The 27,947-nt window shown below is 40.1% G+C and overlaps 1 protein-coding gene across 11 annotated transcripts; it reads right to left on the reverse strand.

Moving 5' to 3' along the window:
* Window positions 1-2,351: 2,351 nt before the first annotated feature.
* On the reverse strand, window positions 2,352-27,749 carry LOC128686102 (uncharacterized). Of its 11 annotated transcripts, none has more exons than XR_011391774.1 (8): window positions 16,756-27,748; window positions 16,494-16,584; window positions 14,496-16,330; window positions 13,698-13,890; window positions 11,125-13,569; window positions 10,247-11,034; window positions 6,692-9,939; window positions 2,352-6,048 (listed from the first exon to the last, which is right to left on the reverse strand). XR_011391774.1 is itself a non-coding variant. In XM_070083282.1 (7 exons), exon 7 carries the CDS (start codon window positions 4,484-4,486, stop codon window positions 3,620-3,622), a length of 867 nt encoding a protein of 288 aa, XP_069939383.1. In that variant the 5' UTR covers window positions 4,487-6,048; window positions 6,692-9,939; window positions 10,247-13,569; window positions 13,698-13,890; window positions 14,496-16,330; window positions 16,494-16,584; window positions 16,756-27,748; the 3' UTR covers window positions 2,352-3,619. The 11 variants fall into 11 exon arrangements, 1 of the variants encoding a protein (XP_069939383.1); XR_011391776.1 differs by having other exon boundaries at window positions 6,692-6,950; window positions 9,900-9,939; window positions 10,247-13,569; XR_011391775.1 differs by having other exon boundaries at window positions 6,692-7,427; window positions 9,900-9,939; window positions 10,247-13,569.
* Between the last annotated feature and the right edge of the window lie 198 nt (window positions 27,750-27,947).

Consider the following 27,947-nt stretch of genomic DNA (forward strand, 5'->3'; position numbering starts at 1 on the left):
GAAACCCGCAAACATTGCATTTGCCTCTGCAATAGGGCTTATTTCGATTGGGGTCCTTTGGTCCTCTTCCCCAGGATGCCACTTACGACTGTCCGCTAACATCCATGTACCTATATATTGCAAGGTGAACCGGGACAATAGGTATGAGGACAGATTCTTATAACTTTTGAGTCTCACAATACATGCCTGCTATCAAAGCCAGCCCAACATCCCCAGGTATGTTTATCCTATCAAAACAGATTCCTGATACGTGTCCTATTATAACTCAACCCAGCTCATACCGCTGGCATGTGTCCTATCACAGATCGAACCCCTGGCTGGAGTCTCATCATAGCTCACACTCCTGACATGCCTTACCAATGCTCGAATTCCAGGCATGAGTCCTATCATAGCTATAATAATAACATCTTTATTTCTACAAGGTATGCAGGCCTAGCTGACATCAATGACATACTACACAGAAAGCCGCTTGTTATGCAAGTGGATTCCATCTCACATTGGTCAGATGCATGATAGAACTGATGAATTGGCTAAGCTGTATGCTTTCAAAGAGGGAGTAGCTTGTCAGTTAGCAGTTTGAGAACAATTATACGAGAAGAACTTCAACTGAACTTTATTGACTAAGGGCCTTAGACTTAGGGAGACTGACACAAGTCAGTCCATCTATCATCATTTCATCTTGCAGGAGGAGCCACATGTCTATGGTGCATCCAACAAGATAAGCAGACTCTTGGATGTCACTACTGCTCGGCTCCGGCTGGGTTACAAGTATCTTTGGCAGGTTAGATCAGCAGACCCAACGAAATGTAAACTTTGCCAGATGGACTATTGTCACACCTTGCGTCATTATGTACTGGAGTGCTATAAAATTAATGAATTTAGAGACAACTCACTCAAGAAATGGCTAAGCATTTTATCCACAGTTGTATATTACAGACCATTCTGGAGAAATACCCTGACTTTGCTAGCTGTAAATCTACCTGGAGTTCATTACCTTTGTAACTAGTTCAGCTATCATAACTTTGGGGTCCAGTCACTGGACCCATTATGTACCTTTGTAATCTTTTGACTACCGCCCACAGGATGGGTATGGGGTGCATAAAGATATTAAACTAAAGTGTGTGTGTGTGTGTGTGTGTGTGTGTGTGTGTGTGTGTGTGTGTGTGTGTGTGTGTGTGTGTGTGTGTGTGTGTGTGTGTGTGTGTGTGTGTGTGTGTGTGTGTGTGTGTGTGTGTGTGTGTGTGTGTGTGTGTGTGTGTGTGTGTGACTCAACAATCAATATTTGCACCAATAACTCATTACAGTTGTGACCGGGTGTGGAAGTGTGAATTGCTCATTACTCTATAATTTGTTCATGATTGTAGCCAAAGTATAAACGTAAGTAACCATTCTACAGAATTCATTACCTTTGTAACTTGTGAGCTCATTATCTTTGTACCTAGTTCAGCTATCAAAACTTTGGGGGCCCAGTCCCTGGACCCATTACGTACCTCTGTAATCTGTAAATACCTTTGTAACTTGTCATGATTGTGACCAGACTTACCTGGAGTTCATTACCTTTGTAAATTGTGAGTTCATTACCTTTGTAAATTGTGAGTTCATTACCTTTGTAAGTTGTGAGTTCATTACCTCTGTAACTTGCTCAGCTATCAAAACTTTGGAGTCCAGTCCCTGGACCAATTATGTACCTCTGTAATCTTTTGACTACCGCCCACAGGATGGGTATGGGGTGCATAATAAACATATTAAACTAACTAACCACGTGTGTGTATGTATGTATGTATGCTCGTGTGCATGCGCCCTCGTGTGGGTGTATGACCCACTTAATACCTGCATTTATAACTGATTAATAACTGATTACAATTGTTACCGGGTATTGACGTGTCAGTGGCTCATTACTTTGTAATTTGTTCATGATTGTAACCATGTATAGGTGTGGTGATGATTCATTACCTTTGTATCTTGCCATGATTGTGACCAGATCTACCTGGAGTTCATTACCTTTGCAACTAGTTCAGCTATCATAACTTTGGGGTCCAGTTATTATTATTATAATCAAAAAGAAGCGCTAAGCCACAAGGGCTATACAGCTGGGGTCCAGTTCCTGGACCCATTATGTACCTCTAATCTTTTGACTACCGCCCACAGGATGGGTATAGGGTGCGTAATATATATACTTCATGTGATTTTTAAATTACATGCAGCATATTAATGTACATGCATTATTCACATGCCTTATTTATAAATATTTTCTTAGGTAGTATCATACATATGGTATTTTTAAATCTCATACAACATATTAATGTATAATACATTAAAGACCATTTCATCAGTTAAGGAACAACAAAAAATTCATTCAAAATTTTATTATATATATACATATATTCAACCTTATGAAGTATAAAAAGCTGATGACTAAATCATATCTATATGTAGAAGTAGCTCTAAAGGCGCAAGGACGCACTCTAAAGGCAAATATTGATGTATTGTGCTCGTGTTTGAATACAAAATCAGTAAGGTTGTGAAACACGCACAACTATATTAGCAGTAAAAATCACATCAAGCACAGGTAGTGTTAATATATAATGTTTCTGCCTGCAAACCGTGGACAAAGAGCGAGTCATAAGTGCAAAAACTGGTATGCCTGTGCTTTCCAAACTCTCGATACCTATGACATTCTCCCGTAACATGCAGAACAGCTGGCTCAAGCGACTTAAAACGGATACTGTTTAGTCCATGCATTATCCTAATAACACAGCATTCCCCAAGCGTAGTCGGAGGGAATATCCTGATTTCGAAGGCAATAGACCAGGCGAGTAGCAGAGCTTGTTCCCATCCACGGTAACTGGCTATCTACTGCTGCTTCCAGTCCATACACGACCCCAAATGACCGACACGGTTGTTTGATCTTATGCCTATGAATGAGCGTCTTCCTCTGGCCCTGTCCCTGGATTTCCCGTGTCCCCTGCCTCGCTCCACCTTGACCAAGTCAACTGTTCCAGGCTCTTCAACCCAGTCTCAACAATCAAGCCAAAATGGGGAACCTGGAATTGGTGAATTTGGATAAAAGCATCTGTCCTGGAACTAGCTGAAATAATTCTGGTTTCCTAAAATTGGGAGACAATATACCTTTATGAATTCATTCGACATAAATCCCATATGGCTGGAATCGACAAGCACCCAGAGAACAAATTGAGTCGTCTACTACTGCATATCATACCTAAAGTTACTGTTCATGTGTTATACATACTAGATCAGAGAATGTAGGAAAATGAATCCCATTAGAATAGTAAAATGACCATCAGAATATACTATTGGAAAAAACTAGAGCAGAGATTCTTAACGGAGGGGATCAGGGGTAACAATAGTCAGGAATTGAAATTAGCTTCTTAACTTTTTGAAATATTTTTAATTTTATATAGAGGGAGACCATCCCAAAACAAGAACCACTTATGTAATAGGAAAACAAAATATACTTGCCTTAAACTGAAATGATACATCTTACCTTTATGTAGATTTGTGAAAGACCATTCTTACTCGATGCTGAAAAGACCATGCCTTTCCTCTTGTGCCGCCTTTCTTGAATTGCAACTGCGACCTTCCTTTCTTATTCAGGGAACTAATAACAAGCATATGGGGTATGAGAAGCAATGTTGAAATAATCCTGTCTTCCCTCGTTCTGCACTGAAAACCATTTTTTTTTTTTTTGTACAAAAACGACCATGCTCCCATCTTGTGCTGCCGGAGCGACCACGCCCTCCCTCCTGTGCTGCCGGAGCGACCACGCCCTCCCTCCTGTGCTGCCGGAGCGACCACGCCCTCCCTCCTGTGCTGCCGGAGCGACCACGCCCTCCCTCCTGTGCCACCCGAGCGACCACGCCCTTCCTTCTGTGCCGCCCGAGCGACCACGCCCTTCCTTCTGTGCCGCCCGAGCGACCACGCCCTTCCTTCTGTGCCGCCCGAGCGACCACGCCCTTCCTTCTGTGCCGCCCGAGCGACCACGCCCTTCCTTCTGTGCCACCCGAGCGACCACGCCCTTCCTTCTATGCCGCCCGAGCGACCACGCCTTTCCTGTGCCGCCCGAGCGACCACGCCCTTCCTCCTGTGCCGCCTGAGCGACCACGCCCTTCCTCCTGTGCCGCCAGAGCGACCACGCCCTTCCTCTTGTGCCGCCAGAGCGACCACGCCCTTCCTCTTGTGCCGCCAGAGCCACCACGCCCTTCCTCTTGTGCCGCCAGAGCCACCACGCCCTTCCTCTTGTGCCGCCAGAGCCACCACGCCCTTCTTGTGCCGCCAGAACCACCATGCCCTTCCTCTTGTGCCGCCAGAACCACCACACCCCTTGTGCTGCCGGAGCCACCATGCCCTTCCCCTTGCACCGCCGGAGCGACCACGCCCTTCCTCTTACGCCGCCGAGCGACCATACACACTTTCTTGTGCTGCCGAAGCCACCACGCCCTTCCTCTTGCGCCACCAAATCCACCATGCCCCTCTTCTACCGCCGAAGCGACCACACCATTCCTCTTGTGCCGCCGAAGCCACCACGCCCTTCCTCTTGTGCCGCCGGAGTGACCACGCCCTTCTCACGCCACCGGAGCCACCATACATGCTTCTCGTGCTGCCGAAGCCACCACATACCTCCTTTTGCGCCACCGAATCCACTCTTGTGCCGCCGAAGCGACCCACCATTCCTCCTGTGCCGCTGAAGCCACCACGCCCTTCCTCTTGTGCTGCTGGAGCCACCATGCCCTTCCTTTTGTGGTGCAGATGTCACCTCACTTCTTGTGCCACCATGCCCTTCCTCTTGTTCGACCAGCCACCACGCCCCTCTTGTGCCGTCAAAGCAACCACACCCTTCCTCTCATGCAGGAGCAACCAAGTCCTTCCACTTGTGCTGGAGGAACCACGTCCTTCCTTGTACTAAAGGGATTTTCGTGCTGAAGCTATTACACCATCTACTAAAACCATACTCTCCTTGGGCTGAAGAGACACCCCTTACTCTTGTACTGAAATGATCACCTCCGTAGAGGACAAAAATGCTTTTTAAAACAGTGGAATGATACATCAGCCATACAGCATGGTGCCACAAGTAACCATGCCCTCCCATGTTCCTGTAAAGATTAAAGATGCTCAACCGACCTACTCGTGTGACAGCTGTTGGCGATCACTCCCATCTAATATTCTTTTAAATAAAGGGGAATTTGTCTGAATTATTTATTCCTAGTGCTACGATGGCACACGCTGAACATCTGGAAACTAATACAGCACAGAATGAGATTTCATACAGCCTTACAACTTGCAATCAGAACCGAACCATGGCCATCCTCCGATACCAATGAACAAAACCACGCCCATTTTTCGTGGCTCACTTTACTGAAATTATTTAGCCCTGAATACCTCAATACGCACTTACCTGCCACACCCTTCCCTCTATTATAATCAAAAAGATCCCCTCCTTTAAACCACTCTACCTCTTGCGCCACCGAATCCACCATGCCCCTCTTGTGCCGCCGAAGCAACCCACCATTCCTCCTGTGCCGCTGAAGCTACCACGCCCTTCTTGTGCCGCTGAAGCCACCACGCCCTTCCTCTTGTGCCGCCAGAGCCACTGTGCCCTTCCTTTTGTGCTGCCGAAGCCACCTCACACTTCTTGTGCCACCATGCCCTTCCTCTTGTGCGGCAAGCCACCATGCCCCTCTTGTGCTGCTGGCGCCACCCCACGCCCTTCCAGTGCGGCTGAAGCTACCACGCCCTTCCTGTGCAGCTGAAGCTACCACGCCCTTGTGCCACCTCACCCTTCCTCGCGCCGCCAGAGCCACCATGCCCTTCCTCTTGTACCACCGGAGCCACCATGCCCTTCCTCTTGTTCGACAAGCCACCACGCCCCTCTTGTGCCGCCAGAGCAACCACACCCTTCCTCTCGTGCAGGAGCAGCAAAGTCCTTCCTCGTACTGAAGGGATTTTCGTGCTGAAGCTATTACACCATCTACTAAAACCATACTTTCCTTGGGCTGGAGACACCCCTTCCTCTTGTACTGAAATGATCACCTCCGTAGAGGGCACAAAAAAAAATTTAAGTGGAATGATACATCAGTCATACAGCATGGTGCCACAACCATGCCCTCCCATGTTCCTCTAAAGATTAAAGATGCTCAACCTACTCGTCTGACAACTGTCGGCGATCACTCCCATCTAATATTCTTTTAAATAAAGGGGAATTTGAACAATTTATCCCTAGTGCTACGATGGCACACAAACATCTTGAAACCAATACAGCACAAAATGAGATTTCATATTATTATAATCAAAAAAGCGCTAAGCCACAAGGACTATACAGCATGAGATTTCATACAACCTGAAAACTTGCAATCAGAACCGAACCATGGCCATCCTCCGATACCAATGTACAAAACCACGCCTTTTCGTGGCTCACTTTACTGAAATTATTTAGCCCTGAATATCTCAATACGCACTTACCTGCCGCACCCTTCCCTCCTTTACTATAATCAAAAAAATATTCCCTTCTTTAAACCACTTAAGTCTATATTATTATAATCAAAAAGAAGCGCTAAGCCAACTTATGAATATATATATATATATATATTATATATACATATATATATAATTATATACATATATATATTATATAATATATACATTATATATATATTATATATATATATAAACATACCTTTACCACCTACACCATAATATACTTCAATGTCTTGCGACCACGTCTATTCTCGTAACCAATCTTAGGCATTCTGCAACAAAGCCCTCCAGTTTGCGATTTCTGTAACTCGCATCAGATGCAACCACGCCCATCCTCCAGACCATGTGATGTCGAATACGATGCCCATTATCTAGACCACGCCCATCCGCTTATGTGCAGTCGATGCAACCCTGTCCATTCTTAAAACCCAGAGTCGATCAATCACACATCCTCTATTCTGCAATGTCGATTACAATCATACACATCCTCCATTCTGCAATGTTAAACCAAACTCAGTTCCACACCACTATCATTTCAATTATAATCAGGGGGAAGCGCTAAACCCGGAGGATTATACAGCGCCTGGGGGGGGAGGGTGGAAGGCATTCGGGCTTAATTCGGGGAACTGGAGCACAGATCCAATTCTCTAAATCAAGAGCCCCTCACCAACATTAAGGAACCTTCCTTGAGGGGACTATCATTTCAAATCAAACTAAAATCTCACTCACTCGTACCAATGTCCAGTGGCAGTTTTCCCTCTTAACCACCGAGGACGACCACGACACTCTATTCCACTTCATATAGGTTTTTTCCCTAGTCTTAACCCCAGAGATCGATGGCCATGATTTTGATCTTTCTTCGTACAGGTTTTTCAGTTTTAAGTGATGATCACTACACTGGTCCCTCGTAGAAAACTACCAGGCCAATCCTAGTCCTTCAAATTAGAAAAATATTTGTATTATTATAATAATCAAGGGGAAGCGCTAAACCCGGAGGATTATACAGCGCCTGGGGGGGGGATGTGGAAGAATATTTGTAATTCCAGACAAATCTTGCTGTAGATTTGCCTCACTTAGAACCGGCTAAGCTGCTGGTACCATTTAAGGCTGACCTTAGGCATGCAGTACTATTTTATATATATATATATACATAGTGTGTATATGATGTCGAGCATAACCAATTACCTAACATTTGTACTGTACTATTTTAATGTCCATTTAATTATAATAAAAAAGCCCCTCAAGGAAGGTTCCTTGATGTTGGTGAGGGGCTCTTGATTTAGGGAATTGGATCTGTGCTCCAGTTCCCCGAATTAAGCCTGAATGCCTTCCACATCCCCCCCCCAGGCGCTGTATAATCCTCCGGGTTTAGCGCTTCCCCCTTGATTATATAATAAAAAAGAAGCGCTAAATCACAAGGGCTATACAGCATCCATTTAACGATGATGCAATTAGCTTTCATATAAAACTTTCCAACACCCCAATTTTCCAATGCATGTCTGACCGAACATGTTAAGAGACTTAAAAAAAAAATTACTCCCTGCTTGATAAGGAATATCCTTTACTAGATACTGGACATTAATGACCTGGCTATTAATTTTTAATTAAAAAGGAGCATTAAACCCATATAGGACAGTGTTGCCAACATTTCTTAATGAAATGTCGATGTTGCCAAAAAGAATTGACAAGTTTTGTATAAAGTAGCATATTTTGAATCCAACAAAATCCAGTACTACATTGATAAATAGTCTTCAGGGTGATCTCTGAAACATAATGCAAATAATTTTACCATATCTTCCCCCCCCCCTCCCCCCAAAAAAATTAGGCTTGCTTGTACAGCAATATTAAAAATTACTAAAGGTACACAATCTTAAATATTTAACAAATATCAAACAAGCTTCACTAATTCATATACAGCTACAAATTTACAGGGTTTAGCAAGATTTTACATTATTATTATAATAATCAAAAAGAAGCGCTAAGACACAAGGACTATACAGCCCTGCAGGGCAGGAAGGAAGCGAGGGCATCAGGTGGCAAAAGGGAGATGGAGGAGTAATAGGTTACGGATAACAGCGGGGTAGTGGATGGTGAAAGGGTAAAGGGCAGCAAGACTGAACTAGAAAGGGCTGAGGGGAGTGCGAAAAGTATCATCCGAGTTTGTGGAGTAAATCAGTCGTTGTCAAGAAGTCAATGAGAGAGTCAGGATTAAAGGAGGGTCTTTGCAAAACCTGTGAATTTCAATTTTAACCAACTTTTTCAATGAATGCATCTTTGTATAATTTATCACACGTAAGATACTTTTCATTTTAAGTAAATACCATCCAAGATAATATTTGAATGATTTTCCTCATTTCCAATTTTCTTAAGTACCTGTAAATATTAATAGTCTTACAGGTTGCGTATTAAAATATTCTGAAATACATAGTAGAAATGAAGGCCATATTTGTTTATCAGCTGAAAAATTAGTTATAACTTTCCTGCAGTTAACGTACTTCCAGCATATAGGATATGTACCCATTACAAGCTAATGGCACCACATTCGTTTCTGAATAGCAGAACAAAGATAAAAACAAAATTGTTAGAACTTTAAGTTATGTAAAAAAAAATTCCAGCCAAATCATATCTAATAATTTACAGAACATAATTTTTAGTATAGTGTACTTTTATTACCATTTTGTATGCAAGCATTTAGGTTATTTTTTCATTTAAATCATGGTAGTAATTCAAGTTCACCAGTTAATGCATTCATTAATAAGTGCAATTAAGCCTTCTAAATGCCTTTACCAGTATAAATTTTCTAGGGCTCTCAAATACTCCAATCCCCCCCCCCCAATATCTTTAAGTTGAAAATTGCTTAAAGATTAAGCACCAAGTACTGTAAATAATGAACCGCAAAGTAGCAATCCTTAAAATACCCCAGAATATGTCCATTTCCAATTTAGATCATACCTGTAATACTGTAGTCTCACTGGTTCTTCCTAGTGATGTATAGAGTATTTTTTAATTGCAACGTACAAGTTCTTTGCATTTACCAGTAGTGCTATAGTAGCAAGTATGGTTTAAAACCTTTCATATTTTTAACTGGAACCGTGATCTTTAGTTTATTTTCCATCCACTCCTGAAGCAATTTTCTATTGTTTGTAGGTTCCATGTAGGTTACAGACCTTTTATTTAGGCTGTGCCAGTTTAAGGCCTTTGTCCACATAAAAGCAACCCCAAGGATAAAAAAAAACTACCTCCCCAGAAAAAAAAAAAAACATGAAAAATTCTGGGGCCAACCTAAATACCTTGCAATCTTTTCTTAAATGTTAACGAGAAGTAATCCCGATAATCATGCAATATTTTCCCCTAACATTACATTCTTACTAGTAAATTTTTTTCTTTTAGTAATAAGGAATGCTAACCAGGAGTCTTCAGCTGTATCTCCATAGCAACCATGTCAATCTGAAAGAAAAAAAAAGTTTCGTAAATAAAATGCCGTATATTTAGTTGGGAAATTTTTAAGATATTAATCATACACAGTAGTTACCAAAGCTTTAGCTTTCAGTATTTTAACAGCAAAGTCCTAGTAAAATCTAGCAATGACCCCAGACCACTGCCAATATTACAGAAAGAAAAACTGAGGCATATTGTAAGATTCAATAATCTCTTGAAACAAAAAAAAATCCATAAATATATTAAGGACTGAATTTACCTAGATTAAGCATAATTACAAAGTATGGTTGATTTTTACTAGCTCTTAAGTACTGACCTTTCTTGCAAAGGATGAAAGAGCATCATCTAGCTTCCTGTCACAGTGCCGCCATAATCTTCAATGTCTTTTAACTTCATAAATTCGAGGCCTTCACCTGGTGTAACTGTTCTTGATCTTCAAATGCTGCACCTATAATTCAGTGCCTACTCTCATCCCTTCATTTTGTGATGTAGCCCATTGACACCCCCATGTAACCACATACATGGTATAACTTCATTGCATCAAACTCTGCTGGTGTAGTTCCCCAAGCAACCTGTGATCTAGGAAGATGGGGTGCCTTACATTTACAGATTAATTTTAGACGTGTTACTCTGGTGCCTATAACTTCGCTGCTTAATTTACAAAATTATAATTTATTCATACATACTTGTCAGACAAGAAATGCTGTATTTCTTAATGAAAGACTTGCTAAGCCAGAGTAACACTACCCCAATAATCATTTATAATACTAAGTAGGTTCTTGTGCAGCTTTCATTGTTGTACAGTGATACTCAACCTAGTCCATCCAAACTGGGTCCTCATGAAATCCATCTGTACCAGTGAACCCCAGCACATCGTCCATCTGCACCAGCGAACCCCCAGACAATTGTCCATCTGCACCAGTGGGCCCCAGCACACAATACGTCTGCACCTGTGGGCCCCAGCATATGATCCGTCTGCACCTGTGGGCCCCAGCACACCGTCCATCTGCACCTGTGGGCCCCAGCACACCGTCCGTCTGCATCTGTAGGCCCCAGCACACCATCTGCCTGCATCCGTGGTTCCAGCAGAAGGTCTGTCTGCACCTGTGGCTCCAACACACGATCAGTCTGCACCTGTGGGCCCCAGCACACGTCTGTCTGCATCCGTGGCCCCAGCACACCATCTGTCTGCACCTGTGGCTCTAGCACACGGTCCGTCTGCATCTGTGGGCCCCAGCACACCGTGTCTGCATCTGTGACCCCAGCACACCATCTGTCTGCACCTGTGGCTCCAGCACACGGCCCGTCTGCACCTGTGGGCCCCAGCACATCGTCTGTCTGCACCCGTGGCCCCAGCACATCATCCATCTGCATTGGTCGCCCCAGCACACTGTTCCATCTGCACCCGTGGCCTCTCAGCACACAGTTCCATCTGCACCCGTGGCCTCTCAGCACAGTTCCATCTGCACCCGTGGCCTCTCAGCACACAGTTCCATCTGCACCCGTGGCCCCAGCACATCGTCCATCTGCACCCGTGGTCCCAGCACATTGTCCATGTGCACCTGTGGCCCCAGCACATCGTCCTTCTGCACCTGTGGCCCCAGCACACCATTCCATCTGCACCCGTGGCTCCAACACATTGTCCATCTGCACCCGTGACACCAGCACATCGTCCACCTGCAGCCGTGGCTCCAGCACATCGTCCATCTGCACCTGTGGCCCCAGCACATCGTCCATCTGCACCTGTGGCCCCAGCACATCGTCCATCTGCACCCGTGGCCCCAGCACACCATTCCATCTGAACCCGTGGCCCCAGTACATCGTCCATCTGCACCCATGGCCCCAGCACATCGTCCATCTGCAATCGTGGCCCCAGCACATCGTCCATCTGCAACCGTGGCCCCAGCACATCGTCCATCTGCACCCGTGGCCCCAGCACGCCATTTCATCTGCACCTGTGACCCCAGCACACCATTCCACCTGCACCTGTGGCCCCAGTACATCGTCCATCTGCACCCATGGCCCCAGCACATCGTCCATCTGCACCCGTGGCCCCAGCACACCATTCCATCTGAACCCGTGGCCCCAGCACACCATTCCATCTGCACCCATGGCCCCAGCACATCGTTCATCTGCACCCATGGCCCCAGCACATCGTCCATCTGTAACTGTGGCCCCAGCACACCGTTCCATTTGCACCCGTGGCCCCAGCACACCGTTCCATTTGCAACCGTGGCCCCAACACCGTTCCATTTGCACACGTGGCCCCAGCACACCGTTCCATCTGCACCCATGGCCCCAGCACACCATTTCATCTGCACCTGTGACCCCAGCACACCATTCCATCTGCACCTGTGGCCCCAGTACATCGTCCATCTGCACCCATGGCCCCAGCACATCGTCCATCTGCAACCGTGGCCCCAGCACATCGTCCATCTGCAACCGTGGCCCCAGCACATCGTCCATCTGCACCCGTGGCCCCAGCACGCCATTTCATCTGCACCTGTGACCCCAGCACACCATTCCACCTGCACCTGTGGCCCCAGTACATCGTCCATCTGCACCCATGGCCCCAGCACATCGTCCATCTGCAACCGTGGCCCCAGCACATCGTCGATCTGCACACGTGACCCCAGCACATCATCCATCTGTACCCATGGCCCCAACACCGTTCCATCTGCACCCGTGGCCCCACACTGTTCCATCTGCATCTGTGGCTGCAGCACGTCGTCCATCTGCACCTGTGGCCCCAGCACACCATTCCATCTGCATCGATGGCCCCCCAGCACATCGTTCATCTGCACCCATGGCCCCAGCACATCGTTCATCTGCACCCATGGCCCCAGCACATCATTCATCTGCACCCATGGTCCCAGCACATCATCCAACTGCACCCATGGCCCCAGCACACCATTCCATCTGCACCCATGGCCTCAGCACACCATTCCATGTGCACCTGTGACCCCTGCATGTACTAGGGTACCTGTGGACCCTAGTACATCATCCATCATACCTGTGAGCCCCCAACATCATTCATCACAGCTGTGGGCCCCAGCACATCGTTCATCATACCTGTAGGCCCCAACACTACGTCCATCATACCTTTGACCCCAAGCACATCCATCATACCTGTGGGCCCAAACACATCCATAGGCCTCAGCACATCACATGTGGAAGCAGCACATCGACAACTGCAATCCCGGGCTTTAGCACATCCATCAACCTGACCTGTGGGCCAAAGTGTTCTGTCCATCTGTACCTGTAGACCCCAGCACATCATCCAACTGCACCTGTAGGCCGAAGTGTTCTGTCCATCTGCACCTGTAGACCCCAGCACACTTGTCCATCTCCATTCATGTTAACCTTAAATCTTTTGTCTGAAGATCATCTTCAGCCTTCTGCATCCATGGTTTGCAACATGTAGACCCCAACACAACACTGAAGCAATCTGTCAGTCATAGTGCAGAATCCAACGAATTTTTGGGAACCAAGATAACGTCTGCACTGGCAGTATCCAACCATAACTAGGTCACCAGCACAATTACGAATATCCTAATTATCCTTCCGAGAATACCGATGCAATCTTCACCCAGCTTCTCTCTGTACTGGTATTCAAGCTATCGACCTAAGCTGGCAAACCTAAAAGAAAAGATACATATATATTAAACTATACATATATTATATACATACACACACACATATATATATATATATACATACACTATATGTATTATACACACATTTAGTATAACAACGTAAATACAAACCTGCTCATATTGAAATATGGATCCTTAGATGATGCGATATCATCTTACAAAATCAGAGATCCAATTCACAACCCATTCTGTTGCAACCACAAAATTCTGTATGCCACTCCATCTGCCCTAGTCGATTGTAAATTACATTGTACTTGAACATCAAGAAGTATAGTCGCAGTAAGCAGGTTACACATTCCTTTAACTGTGAATGGATTACTGTATATTAGTATTTAATATACAGTACCGTATAATTTTCATGCCTAACAATAATAGATGGATCACTATATTTATTTTTCAAATTAATATGAAGTTTATACATTTAAAAGTAAAACTTTGACTAGTGATGTGAAACCATGAAAAGGCCACCCACCGAATACCCAACAAGGGCAAGTCTTTGAATTATATTTACTGAAGATAAAAATGCCTTGCACACAAGGTTTTGATCAGACTGACTACAAGTTGCACTGAAGCTTGAAAGACCAGTATATATAAGAGGGAATTGTGAAGAGTTAACACTAATGGTGTTGGAGGGCACAGAATAGTGGCAGAAATAGTAATGAAGGTAGCAGCAGAGATTAAGGTGGGACCATTAAGAGATAATATACAAATTACTTAAATCTTAGTATTACATAGTGATTATCACTGACTTTTTTTTTTGCAATGACCATGTGTTCAGGATCCTAATTAGTTCCAAAAGGATGAATTGATGGTAATGCAAATTTGGGTGACCACAAATTTATATGGCTACAAAAAAAAAAGTTTTTTCTGCAATATTAAAGTTATCTTGAATACAATAAAAATGCTAACCTTTAGTAGCTAGCTTGTGATCCTCCATCTTCAGTGTCGTTTTTTTTTTTTCTTTTGATGACTGGTAAATGACAATGTTTATTACTTGGAGGAAAAGTCCCACCCACTTTCCCACTCTCCTGTAATCCTCTTGGGTTTACAAGAGCGTGACCAACACTTGAATTAATAGAATACACATCCATTAATGCAAGGTTCCAGTTCCTCCAAGTTTACAAAATGCACTATCCTAAATACAACTGAAAAACAAATTTCTCACGTTTACTTTGAATTTACTGCATACACAAGACAGCGCAAAATTTTGCAAAAAAAATTTTTGAAATGCAAGGGCAATGTTTAGTGACCTTTTAGGTAATAAAAAAAATCCTTTAAACAGATGACAAAGTGAAAAAGCTTTTGCTAATTTAGTTGCATTAAAAAAGATTAAGAACATTACATTAGTTCAGCCTCACAGTGAATGTATCTGAAGAAAATATATCCTACATGTACAAGCTTCGCAACTGCAGCAGGAATAATCAATCTTTCAACAAATTGACCACCATGGTGAAAGTGATAAGTGTTTAAAATTAAAGAGGATTACTGAAAAATTGACTTTGCAGCAAGTGCAACATTCAACATTTATAAAGCTAGAAACACTTCAAACAAGTCCAGGTAAAACTGTCAGACCGAAGCACAAATGAGAAATTAACTAACACTGCAGTCAAAACTATTAATCTGTCCAACCCAAATTTATAAACACAAGGTAATACTTTCTACTGTTAGCCTTTAAACAATAAGGATGAACACAAGATCTTTAGCTCAAAACTATACCAATATTAAAGAACATAAAATTTAACAGCATTTATCAAACCGTTTAGGCAGGCATTTACTGAACGAAGAACAATGATAAAAAGAATCCTCCCATTTATACTCATATCAGAATAAACAGCAATGCAACATTCACATTTTAACATATTCCAGCAATAAACAAATGGCAACACCGTTCCAACACAATGGCAATTAGATAAGAGAGATTATTTATGTACAGTTATGTATATAAAAAATTTCACAACTTATTCACATGAATAATACTGTAGTATTATAAACTCACGAAGAAACAAGAAAATGAAGATTAATTCCTGTATCTTGTTCCTTATTCCAGTACTCTGCAAGATGAAGTCATTACATATGTATAAGGAGGAAATTAAGTTACAAAAACAACAGTTTACAGGTGAGCTCAGAGCAAGTGACTTCACTACAAATTTAGTAGTGACAGAACCAGGATTTGCCTGTCACCGTCAATATTATGTATAAATTAAGACAATTGTTAGTGTAACATACAGTACCTTGTGTGATAGTCTATAGTATGATTAATTAAAATGCAAGATAAACTAGCATTTTTGCACACATTTTCATCGAACCCTAGGGATTCACTCAACATATGCTGAGCTGGGCCATCTTGAAATTGTTTTCAATTTACAACATACATATTGCAATTACAGTCAAATTAACCAAACAGGTTATCCCAGCAGCTGTTCTGTAGTGAGCTCACCTAAGCTGTATACTGTAATTAAATTTCTTCCCACACTGTAAATTTTCATTGGCCCACTGAATGCTAGAATAAAACAAATTTACAATAATATATTCATGTGTTTACAGTATTGCAATTTTTTTAAAGGAATTAACTTATTTAATTACAGCAGAGGTGACAATTAGTTCAGCCAGAAAAAGTAAGTCACTTTTCATAAATCTACATGTATAGCACTTAGCCATGTTTAAAATGAGTATTGATAAGACTACAACACCCAAAATCACTAATCTTCACATTTACATTTGCCATGATACGTGGTGGTCATGTTCTGAAATGTGGAAAATCAAGTTTCAGTATAAAAAAAAAAAAAAAAAAAAAATATTGGTAATTATAAATATTTTGTATTGTACGTTTATGAAACTGAAATTAACTGTACTAAATAACTTATGGAAATAATTCATTATGATAGTACTACTAACATATTTACTAACCAACTTTGCTAATGATTATCTCTTGCTCAGGGATTCGGTGAAGTATGTTCGTGTGCAGTGTAACTCCTGGTCAACGATGTCTGGTCTGTAACTAAAGAAATAGCTTACTCCAGCCCCTCCCCCCTTTCCTTCCCCAAACCCTATGGCTTTATGCAAAATCTCACAACACATGGTCGTTCGAGATCAATCAAAATAGCTTGTCTTAATGTCATGAGTATTAGTATTTATATCCTATGGCAATGGAGTAACATAATCCACATACCGATTTTACAGATATTCTTTGGACTGCACATGTAGCTGCCTTCCAAGAAGCCGAGTCAGAACACGAACACGCTGTGGATCCGCATTTCTCAACCCCTACGTTGAAACACTGGCCGCCAGTCCTTTAACAGAAATCTTAGCTCTTGCCTACCTATACCTACTCATGTTTATAGCTTAGTTTAATTTTAAAATTCAACAAGGTATTTTAACGAATTTCCATACCTACTCCAAACTAGAATGCTTATGGCTTTAGTTAAAAAATTCATGTTTAAAAAGCATAAAAGTTATTGTTTGGATGAAAAGTCCAATATTCGTTTGGATGAAAAGTCCAATATTCGCATTTCCTTGCGAAAACCAAGCACATAGCAAACCTGTATGCATGATGTTGATGACAAACCTAGTAGAGCCAACATGTCAGCTGCAAGCATCAGTTGCCACCAGATGAGACCATGCTGCTATGTATAGCATAAGAAAATAAGTCTACCCCCCCCCCTCATCCCATTCAGTTTCCCAAGGCTAAGCCTGTAAAAATTGTTTCTTTACAACTGTATAGTGTAATTTAAAAAGTCTAATATTGTTACAAGATTGCACAGGGATAAGTGGAATACCACTAATGGTGATAAATAAAACATGTACAGCACCTTGGTATCTTTACTGCAATAAAGATAGTCCTGCATATCTTATTTATCTACCAATCAGTATTGTATACCATTAATATGATACCAACAATTATGAATGCCCTTAGCTCAAAACCCTGGAATGAAATCCAAAACTAATAACATGTGACATGCAGTCCAGTGTAGGCAAAGTACTGAAGTAATTGCATGACAAAATGTTCCATGCAGTTCAGTGAAAGCAATTATATATTCAAGGGTAAATGCTTGACAAGAAGGCCTTGCCTTGATTCAGACTTTGGTCTAGCATAGCACCAGGACAAGTACTTTCTGAAAGAAATGACTGCTTGATATGCTGAACCAGAAATTCCAATCAGGCAAACTCTTTGGTTTGTCAAGTGTTCTTTTTAATTCTGGCACTAAACTGGTTTAAGTAAGCAAATAAAATTTTTTATCACTCTTCCTTGTACTATCAATTTAAATATATACATTATACACAAGCCAAAGACAAAGTACTTCACTGAAACAGCTTACTAACAAAGTCTAATAGCAACATATGAAGGACTCAATGTCAAACTTCAGTGATGAACACAGCAGAAAAATATGCAGCTGATAGCCTGTGCTTGAAGAGCATGAACTTCCCTTCTCCCACCTACATATTTTACTCTGGCTGGTTTGTGTTAATCACTTTATATGTTGAATAAATTAGTCATTCCTACCACAGAAGTCTGCATTCCTCCCAATACAGTCAAGGGTTATTTTGGAACAATCATAGTAGAATTTGCATGTATGCTGAAGCAGGTCACAGACACATCCAGTGCTTGAGACAATAATCCTAAGAAAATTAACCAACTAAATTCCTCTCCTACTGTCAAGCTTACAATATGGTATGGTTATCAAATACCAAAGTAGCTATTACTAAAGCAATGCTGTCAAAACCACAGTAAATCTCGAGCTGCAGAATGTTTTAATATTCATTACGTATCTCTAGCTTGTCTTCAAAATTTAATAACTTTGCTACCATGCCTTAACATTACTGTGAAATAACAAAAGACAAATATTTAAGTGACCACTCACTGCACTGCTATTCTGCATCTTGGGGAAAATACCTGCTCCATTCCATCCTCTGCAACTTTTGCAATGAATCTTAAAATACAAAACTTGGTGACTGCTTCCCACCCCCCTTCCCAGATCTTTATACAATGTTAGGGCCATAGTTTGATAGTATATACCATAATAAAGAATGACTACATTTATACTATATTTGCAATCCGAAGAGCGACCAAATATATATCAACAAAATCAATACACCAACTTCTGCATATAGCAAAGGTTCCTGACAAACATGTGAAGATTAATACCACTCAAGAAAAAAATCCTTTACTTCAAAAAACATTCCAGGACAAGCAAAACATCTGCAGGATGTAACCTTGTGGCATTTCTCTTCACATACAGTACTTCCCTTTGCATATATGCAAAAGAAATATAGCATGGACAATAAAAAAATGACAAATACCTTTCCTGTCAAGAGAGAATCCTCAAAAATAATGGAGGGGAAATTGTCAGCAGAGATATAAGCAGGGCTTTGACCACAATTTAAGACCTTGCAGTTAAAAAATCAGTATGCCACATGGGATAATGATGGAAGAGGTACTGATAACTTTATATACTTTTAATCACCCATAAAGAGTGCAATCCCCCTACACTCCCATATTTCAAATTTATTTAAAACTGCAACATCTTAATTGTCAGTATTGTATTCATACTAAGAAATCTGCATATAACTGGAGCTTTCAAGGCACATTAATGCTTTTTATAAATTACACTAGTGAATTTGATTATGAGACTTCTACAAAACTTTACAAAGATTAGAACAAAATTCAATTTGTGGAACCTGTATCACAATACACTCAATCCACATTAAATTTACCTCATGAATAATGCCCCATCAGATACCAGATTTCTTTCCCATATAGAATGGGATGAATTAAAAAAGTGTAATCACTTACTATTCCATATGAAGTTAATCATTATCTTCAAGGTCTAAAGTTACATTTAAAAGTTTTTATTTAATTTTATCATGTGAAAATTTCCTTTTATTTAATATCATGAATGTTAGAAAATTAGTTCAGCTGATTTCCATAAAATTACACGTGGCAATTAAATTCTGAAGACAAGCAAACTTGAGTAACATCTGAGAATAGCTTCTCTCCACAGCTACAATAAGAATAACTTATGTGCACGAAATAATAAATATTAAAATATAACCTTCAAACATATTTACTGCAATATAACATGTTTAAGATTACTTTGGCACAACACAAGCTAAGATTTTGCTAATGCTCAGATGTTCAACATGCAAAAAGTGGCTTATGGGACATTAGAAATTTGCTTGAAAATTAATAGCGTACTTATCTAGCCTTGTTACCTTCCTTTCAGAATGGTAAAGAGGAACTAAGTAAAGTTAATTTCAGAGAGTATATTGGGAAATACCAATTGAGAGACGAGGAGAATAGCCTCCCTACTGAAAAAAAAAAGCAAATTGCTGACACCCTAATTATGGACCACAGCTATATACAGGACTTGCATTATCTCACTTAGATCATTACATCTTTCCTTTCTTTCAGCATCCGTATGTATTTGTATAAAATACAGAATGGTGAAAAAATAAAGAAATTTACAAACAGACTTAAGAACAAGAGCTGGAGACATATGGAGAAGAAAAAAAAAATTATAAATTTCCTCTCATGCTGGTGAGAAGAGTGGAAGAATGCAATCCAGTTTTCAAATTGGGATGATAATTTTTGCAATGCAAGCCATTCAGTCAAGAAACTACTTATGAGTGAAGTTCAGCAATATTGAACCAATTACTCAATGAATCTGGGATGCATACAATGATGTACTAATCCGAAAACAAATAAATACCCCCTTGTCTGCATGATCAACATTAATCACTCAAAAAATATAAAAAGGTTATCTACATATACGACATTACTTTTTAGAAATAGCTCCTTTAAACTTTAGATCAAAGACCAATCTATAAATGGGTTACCTCCAATTTTCTGTACACATGCCTTAGGATGTTGATGTGCTGAAGAGCAAGTAGTACTGGACAGATCGTCGAAATTATTAGCCATGTGTATGCAGGTGCCAACAGGGAGAAGCCAAGACAGCAGAGGCGAATAATAGATTTCAGTCTCAAACCACCTGGGCAAGCCTTTACAGAAAAATACTATCAGTTACCTCCCCTCCCCCCCCCGCATGCAAATCTTCACCTTGGATGAACACTAAGTTGAATGTCTAGTAATATAATCCAATAGCCTTTCAATTCTAGCTTTTATGCAACTCAGGAAACCGTTAATTTAAAAAAAATTTCATTAAGTAAATGCAGTGGTATACAAATACTAATGTTTAGTTAATGTGTTACCTATTCTATAAATACATAATTTTTCCAAATAGTTTGTAAGTTAGCCCGATGCCAATATACTGTACTATATTTGTTTTAGAAATTGGGATTTTTTTTTTTCAGTTACCTTCAAATATCACTGTCGTCTTGTGTGTATAGCATCTGGGTAGCCTTATGCCAAACAGTCTGTATAATATTTCATCATCTTCAACTTCTTCAAAATTTTAACTGAATTTCCTTTGCAATGCTGCTCCAATCTGCAAATACTGTAATACACGATTCCCCACTCCCTCTTATTTCTCCCAGTAATTTGAAATGCAAAGGCATTAGTAAATTTAACCCTCAATAACTGCAGATAATTTCTCCACATTTTTGATATTACAGCAAATATCACAATATTTCTTAAGACAAGGCAGTCTTCATACCTTTTACCTGGTAGTTCATATGTTGCTCTCAAGATTCCAAGAGACTGGACTTTACAACAGCAACAGATTTGAAAAATTTCGGGGCTGGAAATATGTAAGATAAGTTCACCCACCCTCAATCCCTTAAACTTCAGAGAAAATAATGAAGATAAGGAAGGTAGAGACTGACCTGCCAGAAATAATTAACAGATTCATCTGAAGAGAAAACAAATAGCCACTTGGTATAGTACATACATAATAAGTTTCAAACTATCACAGTTAAAAATATACTGTATCCTAAACCATATGGCAACATTTCTGGAATAATTTACACAATACCCGGCACAACGTTTATATCATGTAACAGCAAATACGTTACTTTGTGCATTTATATTTTTGAAATGAAAGGTTATTTAAAAAGACTTGCATAGGACAATCAAAACAAGGATCAATACACTTGAGTGGTTGCCATATTTTAGGGAGTGATTTTTTCCTTGTGCAACAGCAACAAACTTATGCAGTACTGTAATGTACTTTCATATGAACTGTTAAATAATTCATGATCATGTCTGACTGCCCAACCCCCCTTTGTTTCTTAATTCATACAGAATGTTAAATTAATATTTCAGGATATTTTAATGTATCAGTCAAAGATACTCTATCGTTACCTGTGGGCGAGTCTCGACAGTACATTTGGGATGAAGCCTATTCTGCATACATACAGGGGCCACTAAAATATTGTTGCACAAGCTGTGAAAAGGATTCTTCAGATGAACTTCTGCATTACAAGGCACACACACCATGCAAAGCGAAGACCTAATGAATAAACAATTTGTTTCATTGAAAGACCCCCCCACCCCTGCTTTTTGAAATGTCAGTTCATATACTGTACAATATAACATGCTCTTTCCCATAAGAAATGGGGTGGACTCAGTACCAACATCTTACTGTCTGTACGAGTCTTCATAGATAATAAGGTGATGCTAATCACAGAAAAATTTAAAAGTATTGATATCTTTACTTGTTTATGGACAAAAATTTTCAATCAGTTCAACTTTGGCTTCATAATTCTTAAGCTTAAATTTTAGAATGAATATTTTTTTTTAGCAAATGCACCATAGTACAAATGTTGGTTCAGTCTCCTTATGTTGTGTTTACACAGTAATGATTAATTAACATGGCATTCAAACATTAGAACAAATTAACCAAAGAGATACAGATTACAGTACGATTTAATAACAGATAAAGCACCTGTCGTTTTATAACATCAAATTTTGAAATCTAATTTAGTCCCATTCTGTAGGGGTTATTGTAGCCAGCATTCATTACTAAAAATACTGTAAACTAAGATGCAACATAGTACTAGAATAATCAACATTGTTAACAAGGCCATATCCACGAGCTAATTTGTCTAGTAATAACTGCACAACTGAAAGAAACTAAGATTTAGCAACAACCTAGCATCCAAAAATAGCATTAGCATTATCTCCACAAATACATACATGGATTACTTATTCCAAATCTGAATGAACACGTCTGCTAAGCAAACTACTGTAATAAACATTTCCTTTCATTACTTTGAATTTTTTTTTACTTTATGGTACTTGCTGGCTACTAAACAATGACAGTTTGTATGTCACCTAATGGCTCGCTAGCCCAACAATTCTGATAAACCTCTAGTTTTTGGTGTGAAGAGCAAAATGGAATCATTATTAAATGGGATGAAAACTGTTACATGTCAACTTCTACCCTAACAGCAAACAAAAAATTTGGACAAACTGTTTACTAATGTAGTAGTGCAATGCTGCATGTACAGTATCAAATTCTCAGTGACTTCAATCAAGGTGTACCGTCAAAAAAAAAAAAAAAAAAAAAGTTAGTAAAGAGTTGATTTTCTGCTAAATTCTCTTTAAATTAAAATTGAAATTTGTCTAATTTTTTTAATCAATGGAGAGCTATAGGTGTAATCTCCAAATACTGAATCTGCATTCTGGATAGGCATATTATTAGTGGGGATACAGTTGAAATTAACAGATGGCAGGAACTTAATGTGCTGAAAAATATCTAAGACAGAATTCACAGCAATGTTTTAATAAAGTTGGAAAAAAAATTAGGCTTAAAAGGAAATAGGAAAGCTGCGATTTGGTATTAGAGTTGTGGACGAGTGGAACAAAATCCAAAGTAGCATCACGGAGGCAAAACCTCAGGTGGTTTTAAAAATAGGTTGAACAAGTAAACGAGTGAGTGTAGGTTCGTGCAAGTTAAGGCCTGTCTAGCATGGGCCAACAGACCTGCTGCAAGGCTCCTCCTTACATTCCTATTGTAATTAATACTGGACAGAATCTACTTCCCAAAGCTTGATTTGTACATAAAATCATATTTGAAGGAAATATTAAGCCATTGTTGATTGTATGAAAATGAAACTGTCATCATGCTTTTTCAATTAATCTTTTCTTCATTTGAGTAATTAAGACAAGATAAGATTTCGTTCGGATTTTTAACCCCGGAGGGTTAGCCACCCAGGATAACCCAAGAAAGTCAGTGCGTCATCGAGGACTGTCTAACTTATTTCCATTGGGGTCCTCAATCTTGTCCCCCAGGATGCGACCCACACCCGTCGACTAACACCCAGGTACCTATTTGCTGCTAGGTGAACAGGACAACAAGTGTAAGGAAACGTGTCGAAATGTTTCCACCCGCCGGGAATCGAACCCGGGCCCTCCGTGTGTGAAGCGGGAGCTTTAGCCACCAGGCCACCGGTGTAGTTACTGTATTTAGTTGTTATTCTTAGCAAAACTTATGCTACATTACAAGGCGTAAAAATGTAAACTAAGCAAGCCTAGCATTTAACCGAGAACAGCTCACTTTACTTTTGTACTGTACTTTATGCATAGGACTGTTGGCATTTATGATCATTCTTCAGTTTTATATATATTCTTTTAAATAAAAAAAAAACATGAAAGAATTAGTGGAAATTAAACTAAATTTATACATGGAAAATCAATCTGAAGCACTGTATACAACAGTTTTCAAGAAAACTTCAGACATTGCTGCCAACATTAGAACAGTATGCCACAACTTTTATTGTTTGGTTAAATATTATCAATCAGGTACAAGCTTCAGCATTTTTGGGGGGAGGGGTACATTACTGTATTATTACAACCAAAACTAAACACTAAACCCACAAGGGCTGTACAGCTTTGGAGGGTACAAAAAAAGGTAAGACTTATAGCAGAGAATATATGAACTGTACTTCTTAACTTTCAGAATTTGCTGTTATAGTATTTAAAATTAAATTAAAAATGAAGACTACGAATTTATATAAATTACTTCATATTGATGAAGTATCAAACTGGGTTACCTTAATTTTCCACAGGAATGCTCTATGATGGAGGTGCTGTACCGAAGGGGGAAGAAGCATTGTACAGGAGCAAGAAGCTTCTAAGTCAATGAGATGTATATGCAGGGGAAGCCACCAACCAAAGGCGAACAACACCGTAATTCCACCTGAAGAAATATCAATAACCTATCCACTTCCACCTTTCTAAATGATTTAGGAGCTTCGTACCTACCCATACCTCTAAGTATGTATTCAATAGTCCACTCTCCTATTGTCAAACTGAAGAATTGGAAGCTAAATATAAAGAATTCTTGAGAATCGAGAGTAATTCTTGCACAAAAATAACTTGAGATGGCCCATATCACGTATCTGATTGTACGTACTATAATTTAGCTCAAACACTAATTTATTGTACATTGTAATTTCATAATTTCCTTCCAAAATTACCCTTTGTACATACAATTATATAACTTAAATTCTGCATGGTATTTGCTGAAATCTTTGAAATACATTAGATCCTACTTATCGTAAGTGGGTGGCCCCCATGTCTAGTCACTCCTGCAGGGGTACCTCAGGATGGGGATGCTGTGCTGAAGGGGACGTATCAGGATGTCCAAACTCACGGTCAATGTGCAAACACTCCAACAGGCACATGGCTATTTATAAGTTTCCCCAGTCTCAAAAATCCAGGAATGCCTTTTGTAAAGAAAGGTCAGTAGCCTAACCCCCCCCCCCCAACAAATATGCAATATTTAAAACACTAAATTATACTAAATCTAAACTATCCTACATGAACAGACTAATCACAAAAAAAAAAAAAAAAAAAAAAAAAAAAAAAAAAAAAAAAAAAAAAAAAAAAGGAGCTTACACTTTAAACATTAAAAACTATCCTTTCTCTATGAGATTGGACAAAGGGTCTAAAGTTTCTTTGAACTACAGTACTTACAATTTTATTTATCATGGATCTATTGTTCAAACAATTATCAGTACCTGTATATCACCCATGTACAGTTTCCAAGCGGGTCCCCAGTGGATGTTATAAAGTCGAGAGTTGCAGAACATTTTGGCATGCGAGGGAACAAGTTCAGGCTAGTTGAGCAGGACACAAACCTGTTAAAATCAGAACAATTCTCTCCCCCTAACAGTTTACAGATCACATTTTCATTTTGTACTCAAAAACATACAAGACTTGCCATGCACCAAGTCACAAAATATTGAATAACCTGATACGAAGAAGGATAGATTCAAAGACTACTAGAACAGGCATTAGCTTAACTTTCTAGATATTAATAAGTAACAAAGCCAATAATTACCTTTCAGTTAAGTTTTCAAATTAATTTGATTCGAACAAGTTTAATTGGCAATTGCAAGCTTTTGTGTAAAGGAAGCATCGACGTGTTGGAAAAGTTTTGCATTTAACCATTCAATACATACCAGTTTCACTTGTCATTTTTAGTTTCAGTCCCATACTAGTTTATTTTAACGAAATATCTGGTTACCTCCAAATCCAACCATGTGTGTAGATTTGTGTTCTGCCTTGCCTTGTGTATACTTGCAGAGGACTCTGTGCCACCAGTGCCTGTTCTGTACCTCGCCTTGTAGTACACAATAGTATCTGCTTTTCATAATAATGTTGGTCCAATCTGCAAATACTAAAATTTCCCACTCCCTTGCATTTCCCCCAGCAGTGATGTAATATTTATTTGATAACTACTAAAAAGTCTGATAGTAATATCACCCAAAATTCTTAATCCTTGAAACTGTAAAACGAGCTTGTTAAGTAACTCAAGTCATATTTGACAAAATATAAACATTTTGGTATGCAAGTCTGACCTTGTAATACTATGGAGCTAAGTCACAAATTTAATTCCGTGATTGTATAATGAATTGGGACAATGGCGATGCACCGCTCACCTTTTCCAGTGATAGCAAACTTGGTTGGTCTGACAGCAACTGCGACTAGCAACAGCTCCACATCATAAACACGACAGAACCAGTCACACTGAAAGTACTGTTAGTCCCTATCCTAACCATATTGAAGTACTAGAGGAAAAAAAGTTTAAATTGTCTGGGGAAAAAAAAACTGATGGCAAGACATACCAGCAACATGAAAAAAAAAGATGGAGCATTAACAGTAAACTATCAAAACTACTTTATCTGAGAACACGTTACTCAATCTTGGGATTCGAACCCAAACATTGAAACATTTGCAAATGCACAAAACTTACTACTCGGCGGCGAGTATTCAAGCGCTAAAATACCGCCAGACTTGGACCCAGCAGCAGAGGTTGCACTCCAGGACAGTCGCTACTCCATCACAAGTCGTTCGAGCAGGACAGATACTGACAGCCCATGGGGTGAGAGAGAGTGTGAGACCAATGTGCCAGATGATGTACTGCCACATATATAACAGTTCAATACCATTAATGACAAAACAATCTATGTTAATACTTGTATCTGGTAACAGTTATAGATGAAACCCAATTGCAAGCTAGGCAAAACTTAAGGTTGGAAATTGCAAGTGGTTCTAACATAACTACTTGCAAGCTGATCAACCTTAATTTGATAGTCGAACACTTCAAGGTTAAACATCAGTACAAAACATGTTCCCAAATACAAAATAACAAAAAATCGAACGAGCGATCTCTGGGGGATACTTTATACCAAGCGGCCCTAGGGTGGGATGATCAGCGAAATGCTGGGTGATCTGGATCTCTTCGCCCAGAAGAACCCGTCAGGACGGCTGCAATAAAGAATACGATAGCCCTTCCCATAATAAATATGGAACGTATATCAAAAATATACCAAAGCTTTCAGACAGGATCGATAATTCCATTTAATATACGAAGAGGATTGCACAGGTAAACCATTTTATACGTGTGTGTTTGTGTAAAACCGGCCTTGCGCTGACAGGACAAGCCGTGTGTAAGGTGGCTGCTCGCCTGGACACAGGAGAACCCCAAGGAAGACATTACAGGATCTCAACAGCTGCAAAAGGAAATTATTTACTAATACACTGAATTAAAGTTTCACTGATCTTCACTTTATTTACGTAAATTCACAATACACTGCACTTAATTCTAGAGTTTCTGATTTTAACACAAATTCACTGAAATATGAACGCAAATATGCTCCAAAAACTAAAATTTTAGCGACAAAAAAAAATAGTTTCGTGTTGAAGCCTCCGGGGTGCACTCCTGGTCCAGGTCAGCTGCTGTGTGAGTCAATGCACCACACTACACATATTTATAGCCAAGCTTCCTGCGGAGAATCAACTCTGGGTACATGTGTGTTCCTCCGCGAATGTTCAAGAACTAGGTCCTCACTGTATTATGTTTTATCTCACAATCAGAGTAGCTACTTACGATAAAAATATCATTAAGTCAAATAACAAAACTTTTATGTATACTGTTATAACATACGAATATA

This window comes from Cherax quadricarinatus, chromosome 9, assembly GCF_038502225.1.
Source record: "Cherax quadricarinatus isolate ZL_2023a chromosome 9, ASM3850222v1, whole genome shotgun sequence".
Classification (NCBI taxonomy): Eukaryota; Metazoa; Arthropoda; class Malacostraca; order Decapoda; family Parastacidae; genus Cherax; species Cherax quadricarinatus.